The 15813-nt window shown below is 37.9% G+C and overlaps 1 protein-coding gene across 3 annotated transcripts in view; it reads left to right on the top strand.

The window, feature by feature from the left end:
• Positions 1 to 15813, top strand: part of LOC147378406 (CD302 antigen) — a 124684-nt gene that overhangs the window by 35232 nt on the left and 73639 nt on the right. For all 3 annotated transcript variants that reach the window (XM_086355213.1, XM_086355195.1, XM_086355194.1), the window contains exons 14-18: positions 5757 to 5838; positions 6758 to 6826; positions 10676 to 10790; positions 15073 to 15108; positions 15499 to 15674. In XM_086355213.1, coding sequence (XP_086211339.1) covers positions 5757 to 5838; positions 6758 to 6826; positions 10676 to 10790; positions 15073 to 15108; positions 15499 to 15674 — 478 coding nt within the window. The remainder of the gene's footprint in view (positions 1 to 5756; positions 5839 to 6757; positions 6827 to 10675; positions 10791 to 15072; positions 15109 to 15498; positions 15675 to 15813) is intronic.

Genomic DNA, 15813 nt, shown 5'->3' with positions numbered 1-15813 from the left:
GAGAGAGACAGACAGACAGACAGACATGGGGTAGATACAGAATAATTAATTCTAAAGCTATTGCAACCCCTCTGGTAGAAAACTATTTTGAAGATGGGCAGTAAGATGGGACAATAAAGGAAGTAGTCTGAGATGTTACAAAGAAGGAGTCAATAAGCCACTGTAATTTTGATGTTATGTAGGAGGAGGATTCCTGAATGGTTTTCCTGATGTTTTCAAGGGTAATGTGGAGAAATATGGGCCAAGTGCTGGTATCATAGGAGGAAATTTTTTCTGAAGCTCTGGGGCTGTCATGAGTATGAGGGCCTTTTACTTCATGATTTGTTTTTCCCTCTCACTCTTTGAACTGAAAAGAAGACTGAAATTTATAAATCTAGTATTCAGGGTATACCAGGCAAAATTATGGAAAAGAATCACCACCTGAATATATCTTAGTGAATACTTTCCTGATCATTTTGACTCAAAAAAAAAAAAAAAACGAAACACACACAGCAAAAGTAAAACAGGTACCAAAGAAGGTACAAAGGTACAAAGAAAATCCAATTAGCTGCCTTCTCTAGGACATTAAATATAAGAAGGCATTTTAAAAATTGAAATCTAAAAAGTTTTGAGGTGGCAAATGTTTGATTGTATTGATTTTAGTTCCCAATTTAGTGGATTTTTCGTTTGTGAAGATAGTAATTGATACTATTTATGCTCCCCACTTGAAAAAATATGGGCTTCCCTTGTAGCTTAGTCGGTAAAGAGTCTGACTGCAATGCAGGAGACATGGGTTTGATCCTTGGGTTGGGAAGATCCCCTGGAGAAGGAAATGGCAACCCACTCCAGTATTCTTGCCTGGAGAATCCCATGGACAGAGGAGCCTGGCGGGCTACAGTCTATGAGGTCGCAAGAGTCGGACACGACTGAGCGACTAAGTGCACTTGAAAAAAATTTCAAAGACATATTCCAGTTGAGAGGTGAATAAAAATAAAAAACACATGAATTGGTATTTTGTTCTTAAGGAATTAGGAGGAAGAATACATAACATAAAAATATAGCTCCAGTCTAAATAATGCAATCTATGTAACTGAAAAATTTATCTTAAATTATCGTAAATTCTGAAAGAGAAACAATAATATTTTAATAAAACCAGTATTAACTTTGCTTAATACCAGAGTTTATAACTCTGTTTATAAATAAAAACTGGGATGTAAAGAGATAAAATGGTTTTGAAAAATTAAAGCATAATAAATACCTCATTTTACCTGGAAATTATATTTAGAAACACAGATGTTATATATTTTTAAAACTGTAAAGAGTATATTCATCCATCGAATATTTAATGGGTGAAAAGGCCCATACAGCAAATTGTAAAGGAATAAAATAACAAAGCATAAAGTCCAGCGTAATATTTAAAATGGATAACTAACAAGGACCTACTGTGTAGCACAGGGAATGCTGCTTAGTGTTATGTGGCAGCCTGGTTGGGAAGGGAGTTTGGGGGAAAATGAACACATATATGTATATAGCCGAGTCCCTTTGTGGTTCACCTGAAACTGTCACAACATTGCTGGTCAGTTACACCCCAATATAAAATAAAAAGTTTAAAAAAGAAAACAGAAAGCCCAAAGAAACAGCAGATCACCATAATCTTTTCAGTCATAGAGACCATATTGTATTTATATTCATCCTAGCCTCTGATACACTGCCATATTAAACAGACTGTAATGTCTGCTTTGGAGAAGGCAGTGGCAACCCACTCCAGTACTCTTGCCTGGAAAATCCCGTGGACAGAGGAGCCTCGTAGGCTGCAGTCCATGGGGTCGCCAAGAATCCGACACGACTAAGCAACTTCACTTTCACTTTTCACTTTCATGTATTGGAGAAGGAAATGGCAACCCACTCCAGTGTTCTTGCCTGGAGAATCCCAGAGACAGGGGAGCCTGGTGGGCTGCCATCTATGGGGTCGCACAGAGTCGGACATGACTGAAGCGACTTAGCAGCAGCAGCAGCAATGTCTGCTTAATACATGCTCTGTTAATGAGAGATCATTTGTTCATGCTATACTTAGACAGCATATTCTAAAACCTATTTAGTATTATAGCCATGGCTTGAAGCAAAGGAAGGAAGCAAGCCCATTTATATCAGAAAGTGATTCTAAAGCTTATTCTTTGAACACCTTTAGCTTTTTATTGCAGGGATTGACCTTTCTCAGCAAGATGTCCATTGTCCAGGTTGTGTTTTGCCTGCCAAGGAGTGAAGTCAGATTACTGCTCTACTTCTCACAATCTGAGTTCCACATCTCTGTTTGTATTTCAGTGAAAAGGCTTCAGGGCGCACCAAATCATTGCGGCTCTAAGATCTTTGCAACTCTTAACAGCAGCCCACCAGGGAAAGCCATTGTGAAACAAAGATGGCTTTAGGATTAGCGAAGAAAGCTTTGTTTGCAGAGCGATTGCTGCTGTGTATGCTACCTCCAGTGAAGTGGCATGAATGGATTTGGATATAAATCTAAGGCTTTACAGACTAAGCACCCCCTTCAAATTGTGTTTATTAGCAGTTATTGCTCAGGTACTGTTTTCCTTAGGAACCAGATACAGCAGGACATTTGATTGAGAGTAGAAATTTTACCATAGATACATAGTAACATTTCATGCAATGTCTTCTTCACCTCATAGCCTTAGTACTTGGAATGGAAGAATTAATAGAGAAGTTTTCAGTTTGATTTAATTCCTCAGTTACCCATTTCTTCCCTCAATTTTTAAAACAAATCTACATTAGATTAATGTGATTTCCAATTTTCTTCTTCTCTTTATCTGCCTAATAAATCAGGCCAAAGCAGAAATAGGTTACAAATGAGGAAATATTTTCCACCTCTTAACACACCAAAAAAAAAAAAAAATCCCACGAGTAGCTACTATTTTCTATATTTATCACACATTAATAAATCCCTTGAAAGGAAAGCTGAAAACTATAAAGATCTGGGTTGAAATGAAGTTCACTCTCAGAAAGTAGTAAAGATCAGAAATTTTGGACCATGCGGCAAACTGCTGTCTAGGAGGCTGCTCACTGAGATGCAGCAGAGGAGGCAGAAATGGGATTGAAAGCAGAAGTTTCTAAGGGAAGATGGGGAGTTAAGAGCAGACTGGGTGGAAATGTTGGAGACAGATGTCTAAAGAGTTTTCTGTGGGAGCTGCCTATAGAGCAGTGGTCCCAAACCTCTGGATCTAATGCCTGATCATCTGAGGTGGAACTGATGTAATAATAATAGAAATAAAGTATGCAGTAAATGTAATGCATTTGAATCATCCCAAAACCACCTCTCTACCCCCACCCCCCCAGTCTGAGGAAAAATTGTCTTCCATGAAATTGGTCACTGGTGCCAAAAATGTTGGGGGCCACCGCTATAGAGTAAATGCAGATGGCAAATGATCTTTGATCATCTTTGGGTTGTACTGTTGATTGTGTAAAGAAGATAAAATATGTAATGCTTACTTTGCGTGTGTGTTAGCTGTTCAGTCGAGTCCAACTCTTTGTGACCCCTATGGACTGTAGCCCACCAGGCTCCTCTGTCTGTGGAATTCTTCAGGCAAGAATACTAGAGTGGGTTGCAATTCCCTTCTCCAGGGGATCTTCCCAACCCAGGGATCTAACCCAAGTCTCTGCTTTACAGGCAGAATCTTTACCATCTGAGCCACAAGAGAAGCCCAGTGCTTTAGGGAAACACAAAATTCTGCATAAATCTTCAGGCCCAACTTGACCTCTTTATTTTAGCTGTCCTTTATTATAATGTATTTGGCAACTATCTAGACCTTGTGATTTAGAAATCCAACACTCAAGAAGTATGATACATTTGTAAGTCTATAAGAAATCTCTGATTAGTTGAAGACACAAACTGAAAAATCATTTTTTAGCTGCTAAATTCAAACTGGACTTAATCATCTCCACTTGATTTTTCTTAACTCTACAAATTGGTGATCTTTCATTTTTAAAGAAAACACTCTAACAATAAACAACTGAAAGGGGACTGTCCTCACATTCCATTACAGTAAGTTGAAAGGCTTGAGGTTGGCAAGATGAAAAATGTGCTTATTAATGGTAAAATATGAGGGAATGTTGAACAGAGGAAATAAATGAAGAAAATTATTTTATTAAAAAGTGAGAAGTTAAAATTGAGTTTGTTTCTGCCTTGGATTCACTAGGAAATATTTTTAAATGCAAACTTACTATATTTCCCAGCAGTCTTGTAACTGTACAATCCATATATTCTGCTGAGCTTGAAAATAGAGATTAATTTTGGATTTGGATTCTACTCCTTTTCTAATATGTGTTCTATTTATATTTAATATTTATATATGTATTATCTTGCATCTGTAATTTTCACTTATGTACTGATGGTACATGATATATACAATCAAAAGGTTAAATTATACAGAAAGTAACCACTGTCACTCCCCCAAAATGCATGGAAAACGATCTACTTATTAAGGCCTAAGAAGTATACTACATTTTAGAGAGTATTTTCAAGAAAAGTTAGCGGTGGAGAAATTTTTTTATGGTTATTTCTTTTCTGTTTATACTGAAAGTATCTCCCTGGCTAGAGGATACATTAAATTGAGGGAAAGGGATCACTGACAATGTATGTCCCTGTCTCTGTATGTTGTTGTGTACATTCTTCCTTGAAATTCCTATTGTTTCTCCTCTCAGCCAATCTGAATACTGACACATGGTAAACATTTAGATTATGACTCAAAAGAGACAATAGCTATTCTTTGAAGACTGTCTTTTGTTCTACTAATGTTATAAAATGTTTCCTGACTTCCTACAGTTCACAATGACCTCTCCTTTTTTCAAATTTTTGCACTACTTAAAATATATGCAATTTGTATCATTTGATGCTTTTTCAAAAATGGCCTTGTATTTTCTCTGTTTATATACATCTTGTTTCCCTGACTAGTTTATATGCCACTTGAGGGTAGATATTATGTCTTGTACATCTCTGTATCATCATTGCACATAGCTCAATGATTTGTACATTAAAGTATAATAGCTATGAGTGTTAAATGTATTCACTTAAGTGGTTGCTTAATTGTATTGTTCTAGTATAACCCATGGAGTTTAGAAAATACTTAAATGCTTGTCCTATTTTAACTTAGTGGGCACTGGGAATTAATTTTTTAAAAATCTTGTTTAGTAAAAGGTTAGCTAAGTGGTTTGTTCTGTACTTTAAGGAAAAGATATTTGATAGTTATAGAAAAATGGTATAAGGAAAAACTGTTGTTGTTTTTGTTTGTTTGTTTGTTTTTGGCCTTGCCCCATGGCATGTGGGTCCTTAGTTCCTGCCCGGGAATGGAAACCACGCACTCTGCATTCGAAGTGCTGAGTGGTAACCACTGAACCACCAGGAAGTCCTGCTATTGTTTTGCATCTGACAACATTATCTAATATTGAAGCTCTGCAGTACAAGTTTTAAAATGATCATATACTCTTTTCTTTACTCTTAAGTTCTTCAAAGCAGAAGAATTTTTGCCTTTTGTATGAAAAAAATAACATAAAATTTAGTTTTAAAAAGAATGATACTTTTTTGATGGCTATGCCATAGTTAGGGTTGAATTTCATTTCAGAAGACTTCTTTATATAGCTTGAAACTGTGTCTCTCAGTGACAAGGTTTTCTAAATAAACTTACCTGTGTTAAGCATTTTAGACATGTAAATGCTAAATGTTTTTGCCAAATGCTGTGCTCATCTTTTCGTAACACTTCCTTTTTACATAGTGACCAGCGTTGGCTTTGGATAGGTTTAAATAAAAGGAGCCCTGATTTACAAGGATCCTGGCAATGGAGTGATCATACACCAGTAAGTTTAATCTTTCTTGTGTGGGATAATATGGAAAGAGTATTTGTTTCAGTAACAAGTAAGTTAATTGTTAATTAATATAGTCATACAACCATGAAGACTATGTAGATGTGTCTTTATTGAAGTGGAAATAGATTCACATATATAAAGTGGGGAAAAGATGTTGCTAATTTCATTTTTACTTAAAAAATAACCATATGTATAGTCTCTATATGTAGCCCCAGAGCATAAAAATATAGATATATAAATATAGCAGTCATTTGGGGATAGTAAAAGTGATTTTTTTCTTTTTCTTTGTATTTTTTCCTTTTTCATAATGAGGTTTTATTTTTATTATCTAAAAGTACGAGTTATGTAAAAAAAAAAAAGAATCTTTATTGAAGAAACAGTTTGGGAGAACCTTAAAAAGTCCTTAAATCTTATTCCAAATGTTTACATTATCCTAAGGAGAGGTTCTAGCTAACACTTAAAGAAATAAATTATTCTCAAATATTGAATATTTGCTCCACATTGCTGTTGTGTCAGATCACTGTGTTTTCTTTCTAAATGTAAAATTCTTTGACTTCATTTTCTAATTGGAGCATATCTGAGAATAGTTAATCAAATAACTAGCATTTCAACTCATGCAAAAAAAGAAGTATTTTGCAAGCCTCTGATTCTTTGTGATCCAACTGTGAACTTAATACACAATTAACCTCCACTTCTGAAACTGTAGCTGCCTTTGTTTGGAAACAATGACATCATGACATTTTATAAGTCCTCTTCATGATTTAGCATCCTGACATAAAAAAAGAAATGAAAAAGTTTTCCTCCCTTGGCATATGAACGCACTTGAGTTATTAAAGCTGCCTAAATTACATCTAAATTGCAAATATTTATACATCAGTCTTAAATTCTCAAGCCTCTCTTGTCTTTTAAGGTGTCTACTATTATCACGGCAAATGAGTTTCAGCAGGATTATGATATCAGAGACTGTGCTGCTGTCAAGGTCAGTACAATGCTAGAAAGTCTGCATATTTAAAAAAATAAATCTGGCAGTACATGCAATCAAGCAACAGACCATGGAGTACCTTTTGTGTGTGGAGCATGATATTAGGTGCAGTTGGAGGTTAAAAGTACACTTGTAGTCCAGCCCTCAAGCAACCTAACTTACACTTAATGTGAGAAGACAAAATTGATATTCAAGAAAGTTGACTCTTGCTACTATGCAGTAATTAGCTCCAAAGGAGTGGGTTGAAGAAGGAAATTCAGAAGAAAGTAATTTCTATGGTGGTGTTTCCAAAGAGAAGTGAAGTGAAAGTCGCTCAGTCGTGTCCAACTCTTTGCTACCCCATGGTAGCTTTTGTTCAGGTAGGAGAGTGTAAGACATAAAAGAAAGTGGGAGTGGAAGGGAGTGGCTAAGTCAGTGAGGGGAACAGAATGCAGATCCAGAAGTTCTAATTGGTACTGTGGTTGAAAACAAAGGTGGGAAATTAGATTGATGCCAGGTTAAGGAGTTTGTGCATTTTTTTTGGTAGGCAGAAGAGCATGATTAAAGGTTTTTGACATGACCTAAGAAGGGTGTGAGAAGATTCCTCTTGAGACAAATTTCAAGATGCAAAAGACAGATAGGACCAGAAGACACAGGCCAGTTAGGCCTCTTCCCTTGCAAACTTCATTCATTTTTTGCTTTGTTTTGCCTTATTTCTTTTACAAATTAGTTTTTTTTTTAACTTTTCAAATTTCTTTATATTTATTTTTGACAGACTAGATCTTTGTTGCTGGACACAGGCTTCTCGTTGCAGTGGTTTCTCTTGTTACAGAGTACAGGCTCTAGGTACACAGGCTCTGGTATTTGTGGCTCACAGGCTCTAAAGCACTGACTCAGTAGTTGTGGCACATGGGCTTAGTTGCCCCTTAGCATGTGGAATCTTCCTGGACCAGGAATCGAACCTATGTCCCCTACATTAGCAGGCAGATTCTTAATCAGTGGGCCACCAGGGAAGTCTGATTTCATTCGTTTTTCATTCTGTAGATAGTATGTCCAAGCAGGCCGTGATACTCTGGGAGTGGGGGTGGGGAGGTCACTAATGACAAAATATAAAATAGTTGTGCCTTCACAGAACTTAGAAGCTAGTAGAAGATAAAGACAATAGACAAGCAAGTACAGGGACTGTGACAAAGTGTAAGTTTTATGCAAGAACAAAAGTGTTATAGGAGAGTAATGCTGCTGGCGATGGTGATGATGGTAGCGATGATGCAGCAGCTAACGTTTGTTAGCTCCTGGGCCAGGCACAGTCATGTCACATCTGTTATCACGCTTAATATTAAACAACCTTATGAGGTAGGTGGCTTCCGTGGTGGCTCAGACAGTAAAGACTGCAATGTGGAAGACCTAGGTTTGATCCCAGGGTGGGGAATATCCCCTGGAGAAGGGAATAGCTACTCACTCCAGTATTCTTGTCTGGAGAATCTCATGAACAGAGGAGCCTAGCGGGCTCCATATAGTCCATGCAGTCACAAAGAGTTGGACATGACTGAGCGACTAAATGGAGAAGGCAATGGCATCCCACTGCAGTACTTTTGCCTGGAAAATCCCATGGACGGAGGAGCCTGGTGGGCTACAGTCCATGGGGTCGCTAGAGTCGGACACGACTGAGCAACTTCACTTTCACTTTTCACTTTCATGCATTGGAGAAGGAAATGGCAACCCACTCCAGTATTCTTGCCTGGAGAATCCCAGGGACGGGGAAGCCTGGTGGGCTGCCGTCTCTGGGGTCGCACAGAGTCGGACAAGACTGAAGCGACTTAGCAGCAGCAGCAGAGCAACTAAAACACACACACACACACACACACACACACACACACATATGAGGTAGTTACTGTTACTATATCCAGCTCATGAGGAAGAAATGTGAACTCTGAGTAACTTGCATAATTACAGAACTGAAATTTAAACCCAGATGTCTGAGTCTGCTCTGCTCTATGACATGTAAAGAAACAGTCAGAAGGGGGTCTTTGTTTATGGAGAAAATAGTAGTACACTTTGCTTTAACTGATGTTTTGAATCCAAGCTTGCAGTATGAAATATCCTATGGTAAGTTAGAATCAAGAAACTGGAGTTGAAGGAAAAATGTTCATTGAAAAAGAGTTCCCTTGTTGCCCAGTGGTTAGGGTTCTTGGCTTTCACTGCCATGGTCTGTGTTCAATCCCTGGTCAGGGAACTGAGCTCTTGCAAGCCATGCGCTGTGGCCAAAGAAAGCACAGAAGTCCAAGACGTGGATGTAGGGTGATTACCAACATTTAAAATGTAAGAGGATGAAGAGGGAAGAGGCATCTAGGAAACATCTTTGCTATGTAAGCCCAAGAAAGAGATTCAAGAATATGATTGACTAGAAATGTTACAAGAACGTTGAGACAAAGTACTGAGAGGTCCCTTGGAAACCACTGTTTGAAAGGAACTGTTTTTAGTAAAACACTCTATAGTATCATGCCATTTTTATAGAATTCCCAGTTTAACACATGAAAGAATGAAAATTCAATGGAAGTTTGTGAAGTTTCTAGAACACTCATACAATAAACTATGTTTGATATAAATTGAGTCCCTATATGTGAAGAGATTGGAAAAACCTACCAAAAAACTAAATAGAAGAGACTGATCAGGAGCAAGGCCAACTAAGGCAGTGTCTGGAAGGAGAATCTTACCTCACCTACCGCAGTACCCTCTAGAATCTTGCCCTTAAGAGAAAGCAGTCCAAGTCTTGCTTAGTGGTCCAGTGGTTGAGAATCCACCTGCCAGTGCAGGGGATGTGGGTTTGATTCCTGGTCTGGGAAGATTCCACGTACTGCAAGGCCCCTGGGCCTGTGTGCCACAACTACTGAAACCCACATGCTCCAGAGCCTCAAGCCACAACTGCTGAAGCCCATGTGCTGCAACTCCGGAAGCCCCCACACCTAGAGCCTGTGCTCTGCAGTAAGAGAAGCCACCACAATTAGAAGCCCACGCACCGCAGCAAAGGATAACCCCTGCTCACTGCAACTAGAGGAAGCCCACAAATGTGCATCAGCAAAGACCCAGCGCAGTCCCAAAATAAACAAATACAAAAATAAATAATTTTTTTTCAAAAGAGACAAAACAGTCCAAAATCTGATGGATGCTCCTACCAGATCTTGTCCTCCCCTTACCTTTCCCTGTTGTTTGCTGGCTGGAATTTGTAGAGAGCCATCGCTGGACTTCTCCATCCATGGAATTCTCCAGGCAAGAATACTGGAGTGGGTAGCCATTCCATTCTCCAAGAGATCTTCCCTACCCAGAGATCGAACCCAGGTCTCCTGAATTGCAGGCAGATTCTTTACCAACTGAGCCATCAGGGAAGCCCCTTAGATCACATAGAGGAGGGCAGTACCCCAGGAACACAAACCAACACCAAAGAACAAACTTGGGCCCCTGATGCCCAACTTTTATGTCACTTTTCACAGATCCACTATGATCACAGCCTGGTGTTTAGAAATCACTGAACCAAATATTCTTCTCTAGCTTCGTCCTTCCAAAATTTAAAGTTGTAAGATTCTGTTATTTCACATCAACAAAAACAGAAAACAAACAAACAGTAACTTGCATTTTGGACATAAACATGACCCTATGTTATATTTCCTTCATCAGTACCTCTGAAGGCTCCCGCTTAATGCAGTTTAAATTTTACTGCTTACACACTGCATTCTTTCATGTGTTCATTCATAAACATGTATCTTAGGTTCTAGAGCTAAAGTAGAATTAAAGACCATAAGATTAACAGTTTAGTGTTGTATAAGGGCCGCACCCACTTGTAAATATTCTACAATCCTCTTCCTCCTTTAGGTCATGCAAAGGCCATGGCGAAGAAGCTGGTATTTTTATGATGACAGAGAATATATGAATCTAAGGCCTTTTGCTTGTGATGCAAAACTCGAATGGGTGTGTCAGATTCCAAAAGGTAAGTGGTGGTTATTCCTTTTCCCAGTCTTCTCACGTGGATATTGTGACTGCTGATCCAGAGTATCTAAGAGAGCATTTTAGTCTATGATTATAGTTTTGAAAGCCTTTGATTATACAGTTAATATAGTAAGCTCCATCCTGCCTGACTCCTGTTGTCATTGTTGTTTGGTCACACAGTCGTGTCCGACTCTTTCCCACCCCATGGACTGAAGCATGCCAGGCCTCCCTGTCCCTCTCCATCCTGAAGTTTGCCCGAGTTCATGTCCATGGCCATCCAGCCATCTTATGCTCTGACTCCCTCTTCTCCTACCCCTAGTAAAAGGCTGCCTTTTTGAAATTAGGTACTACTTTCCTCTTTTATCATGAAAGAATTTGCGTAGGAGAGAACATCTAAGACTAATTTAGGGAGATTAGGCCTTGGAATGAAAGATTATTCCAAGTGAAAGAAGAGACAAAGTAAAAGGAATCATTTAAACCATTTAATCATTTAATAATTTTGTTGTAAAATGAAGACAAGCTTGGGAAGAATGAAGCAAAAGTCAGGAAATCAAATTTGGGCAGGGCCCAAATCTAAATTTTTTTACAGTTTTGAAACAATTTTCAGTGAGCCCAAAATGACTTAAGTTTATCTCCTTCAAATTCAGAATATCAGTTAGCTTGATAGTAGAGCCCTTGGTAACAAAAAAGAGAAAAGATAATAAATAGATATCCTTTTATTTCACTTTGTAGTAGGAAAATGTCAAGGATATATTAAGGAAAATGTTAAGATTTTTAACTGCCAAATTATTGTTAAGCAGATTTTAGATAGATTAATTAACATAATGGTAAATGCACAGAAAGTTCCAAAATGAATTTCTGAACTGAATGTAGACAGCTCATTGAAACCAAAGGGATATCTTCTTAAAAGTTCTCCAAGAACCCAAAGATTATCTCATGGAACTGCCTATTAGAAGATGGTTCTTCTCTCCTAAGAAGAGCCACCTTGCCTTTGAAAGAGCTTCAGGTATTTCTGTCATGATCCAGTGGCTAATACTCTGCACTCCCAATACAGGGGTCCTGGGTTCGATCCCTGGTTAGGGAACTAAATCCCACATGCTACAACTAAAGGCCTGGAGCAGCCAAATAAAGAAAGAAATTAGAAAAAAAATAAAAAGCTTCAGATGCAACATCTGGTAGAGTATCTGGCAAGTCTCTTTCACAAAGGCAGACTTGGGGAATCATTAATGAAAAAGAAAGCGTGTATGTGTGTATGTGTTGATGGGGTTTTCCTAAAGGGAAAAGTATACCTGAGTTAGTCCTAATTATTGACTAACCTGAAAGAGGAAAATCAGTTTGGACACCTTTCAAACAAGTGGCAAAGTAACTAATATATAATTAGCTTGGACAATGTCTCTGGCTTGAAGCATTAGTTATGATACTCCTATTATTCTTTGGCACGTGGCATGCCACAGAAAGTGTCCTTGCTTCCTCCAAAGTATGCTCGTTAAGTATGCTCTTTATTTTCCTGGTAGCTGTTCCCCTGCCTCATGTTTGAGTGGTGAAACAGACCCTAGAGTTTACACTGGGAAAACCTTAGAAATGACAATCCAGTAACCACAGGAAATACTATTAAAACTGTGGTTTTCTTTTTAATATATTTTTTGTTTTTATTTATATTTGCTTAGAAAACATAAATCAAGTAATGAAATAAATAAATATTTTAAATAATTGCATCCCTGCTCTCTCCAATGCAGAAATAAAATTTAAAACTAAAGAATGTCCCATCTCAACCTGTCTCAGCTTTCAGATGTCTCAGTCATTTGAAGCAATCAGTGATGGTTTGATCCAGGGTTTAAATGTTATGTTAACTTCCCTTTGAAAGTTCCTAAATTTCTGAGTTACAGTGTGTCTCATTCACTAGGTGGATATTTTCTTGGTAATTACAACTGCCAAAACCTGCTCAACTAGATACTTCTGTATTAATGTGTTTTCTGATTTCCTTGAAGCAGTTTACCTCTTTAGTAGCCCAAATCACCCAACCTTTTCTCTAGCACTTGCCTTTTTTATTATCTCATCCATCTGGTTCTAATTAGTCCCCTCCTCTCTAAAAGAAAAAATTTAACAGCCTAATTTTTAAAAATGATAATCACTATTGATATATGTACTTTTTAAGTATTTTTTTAAGTCAAGATAACTATATCAAAAATAAGGTTCACAAAAAAGTTTTTGGAAAATGACCTATAAACACAACTTTGTTGAATTGTATTTCTTGATACCTTGTACACACAAACATGTTTGTAATCTTGTGTAAAAAGGCACCTTTTATTTTGCTTTTCTCACTAATGTAAAGAAATGTAAAGGTTAAACATAGCTTTCCCCCAACATACAAATGAACAGACAAGATTACAAACAAGAAACTGTTTTTAACTGATCTGCAGCATTGCTAATGAAAATCATCCAGTATACAGAGGGCTGAGTCAGAGGAAAAAACCACAGATGCTGGATATGTAGGCAGTCCTTGGAGTAGAGTCTTCTCATGCATTGGCCCTGATACATAGCAAAATGAAGAACAGCTATTTTACCCTATCATTTCTAAAATTCATCAAATTATGTCTTTGGCTTGAAACCAGTGTGACCTATGACCAGAATGTAAAGAGAGAGGAGCAACTAGCATCCTGAGGGAACTGCTCTGTGTCTGGCCCTGTGTGGGGTGCTTACGTAAGCGTGATCTTACGTGATCTTCACACTGTCTTTGGGAGTTAGGTGGGAGAGTTTCGTTTTTATAAAATAGAAAGTTGAGGCTCAGAGAGTTAAGCAACTGATCCCAAGTAGCCCAGCAGCAAAGAGTCAGGGCATTTGGACACTGACTCACCCAGCTTCAAAGACCGTAATTCTTTGTATGGTACCATATATCCTTGCTTCATTCAATAAGCTTCATTTCCTTCTTCTTTCAAAATACCTTACCCATCTTCCTAAGAATAGTTTTTAGAATTTAGAATCATGATTGTGAAGCACCTAACACAATGATGGTGTTGAATACATGCCAAGACTTGTTTTTGTAATACTTATACTGAGTATTTCTGTTACTAAGAATAGGATATTATGAATATAATTTGATTATATTACCTTGGCTTAAACAAGCGGTTTTCTTGATCTTTTTCTTGAATGATATGATCCCCGGCTGAATGTTATTTTTATCACCTTGATTTCTATTATAAATCTTTTGGTTTTTTTAATTCAATTTTTTTTTCTTGAAGTATAGTTGATGTACAATATTGTGTTAGTTTCAGGTGTACAGCAGAGTGATTCATTTATATGTATATTCTTATAAATCTTTAATTACCTCACTGGATTGGACAAAAAGCACTAATCAGAGACCCTGCAATAATAATTCAGCTCTTCTGTCCTCCCCCATTCCTTCCAAAATTACTTTTAGAATTATTAAAGTATTTTTTAGCAAAAAAGCATATCATAGAAAAAATTTAACTCCCTGTATTGTAGTTTCTTTCGGAGAAGGCAATGGCACCCCACTCCAGTACTCTTGCTTGGAAAATCACATGGACAGAGGAGCCTGTTAGGCTGCAATCCATGGGGTCGCTAAGAGTCAGACACGACTGAGCGACTTCACTTTCACTTTTCACTTTCATGCATTGGAGAAGGAAATGGCAACCCACTCCTGTGTTCTTGCCTGGAGAATCCCAGGGACGGGGGAGCCTGGTGGGCTACCATCTCTGGGGTCGCACAGAGTCAGACACGACTGAAGTGACTTAGCATATATCCTTGCTGGGTGAATTTTATTATTTTCCTCCCAGTTTTGTCTCTCCTCAAAAGTTTCAGTACTGGATCACTGAACATTTTTTCCAAAGGGTAATTTGGGAAACAATAAACTCTACGAACCTAAATATATTCAAATTGCATTAGATGGAGATGTGGTTCCTGAGCAACTTCATCCTACAGTGATGATTATCTTGCATATTCCTATGTAATGTAATATATACAATATATTCATTTACTTATTTGTGTTTTCTAATTATTAACTATATTTTATCTATCTAGTCTTCTTTTATGACTTCCACAATATAAGGTAGAGAACTACTAGTTATACTGTATTAATATTTAACAAATCTGCCTTTTCAGTTGCCACAAAAACAGCTTTAGCATAGGCCCCGCAAAATTTCAAACTGAGGTGATCATAACATGAAAGGAGATGGTTTGCCCAGAAATCAACAAATCTCAGCAAAATTGCAAGTATGCTGTGGTCTGTTGAATACTAAACTTAAGCCACTTGTTTTCTTATACAGGTCATACTCTAAAAATACCAGACTGGTACAATCCAGGTGAGTGAAGAAAACTAAAATATATCCAAAGTTGCTTTTACCTTTTCAGTGGTGTATTTAGTTAACTATTTAAGCCCAGGTCCAAGTGCCAGCTTCTTCTCTATTATGTCTTCAAATGCAATGAAGTATCTGCAAGGAGAGAAGGTGATTGGCTGGTGTGGGATGAGACTCTAAGGCTGGATTTAGCCTTCTTCATGAGTGCAGAAGCGTACAAGAGCCACTCACTGGCTCAGAAATCCTTGAATCCTTCCAGGCAGAACTGCCCTGGGCAAAGAGAGCCAGTAATCTAAATGGATTACTATTTATAAATAGTTTTGAGTATTCTCGCATGCTGAGAGGGTGCAGTTGAGTTTATGCAGTCCTGACTCTGCTATTCTTCTTCTTCTTTAGAGCGTGCTGGAATTCATGGACCTCCAGTTGTAGTAGAAGGGAGTGAATATTGGTTTGTTGCTGATCCCCGCTTAAGCTATGAAGAAGCTGTTCTGTATTGTGATAGTAATCACAGTTCTCTGGCTAGTTTAACATCTTTTACAGGACTAAGAGCCATCAAAAACAAGATAGCAAATGTAATTTAAAAGCATGTATTTTAATTTTTATATTTATTCTGTTGGGCATGTGTGCTCAGTTGTTTCTGCATTAGCCTGACCCCATGGACCAGGCTTCCTCCATCCATGGGATTCTTCAGACAAGAAGACTGGAGTGGGT

Source organism: Bos grunniens, chromosome 2 (assembly GCF_055505025.1).
Source record: "Bos grunniens cultivar Pamir isolate PY7600 chromosome 2, Bosgru_T2T1.0, whole genome shotgun sequence".
Lineage (NCBI taxonomy): Eukaryota > Metazoa > Chordata > Mammalia > Artiodactyla > Bovidae > Bos > Bos grunniens.
The sequence above is the reverse complement of the archived record's forward strand: the minus strand, read 5'-3'. Positions and strand labels throughout refer to the sequence as shown.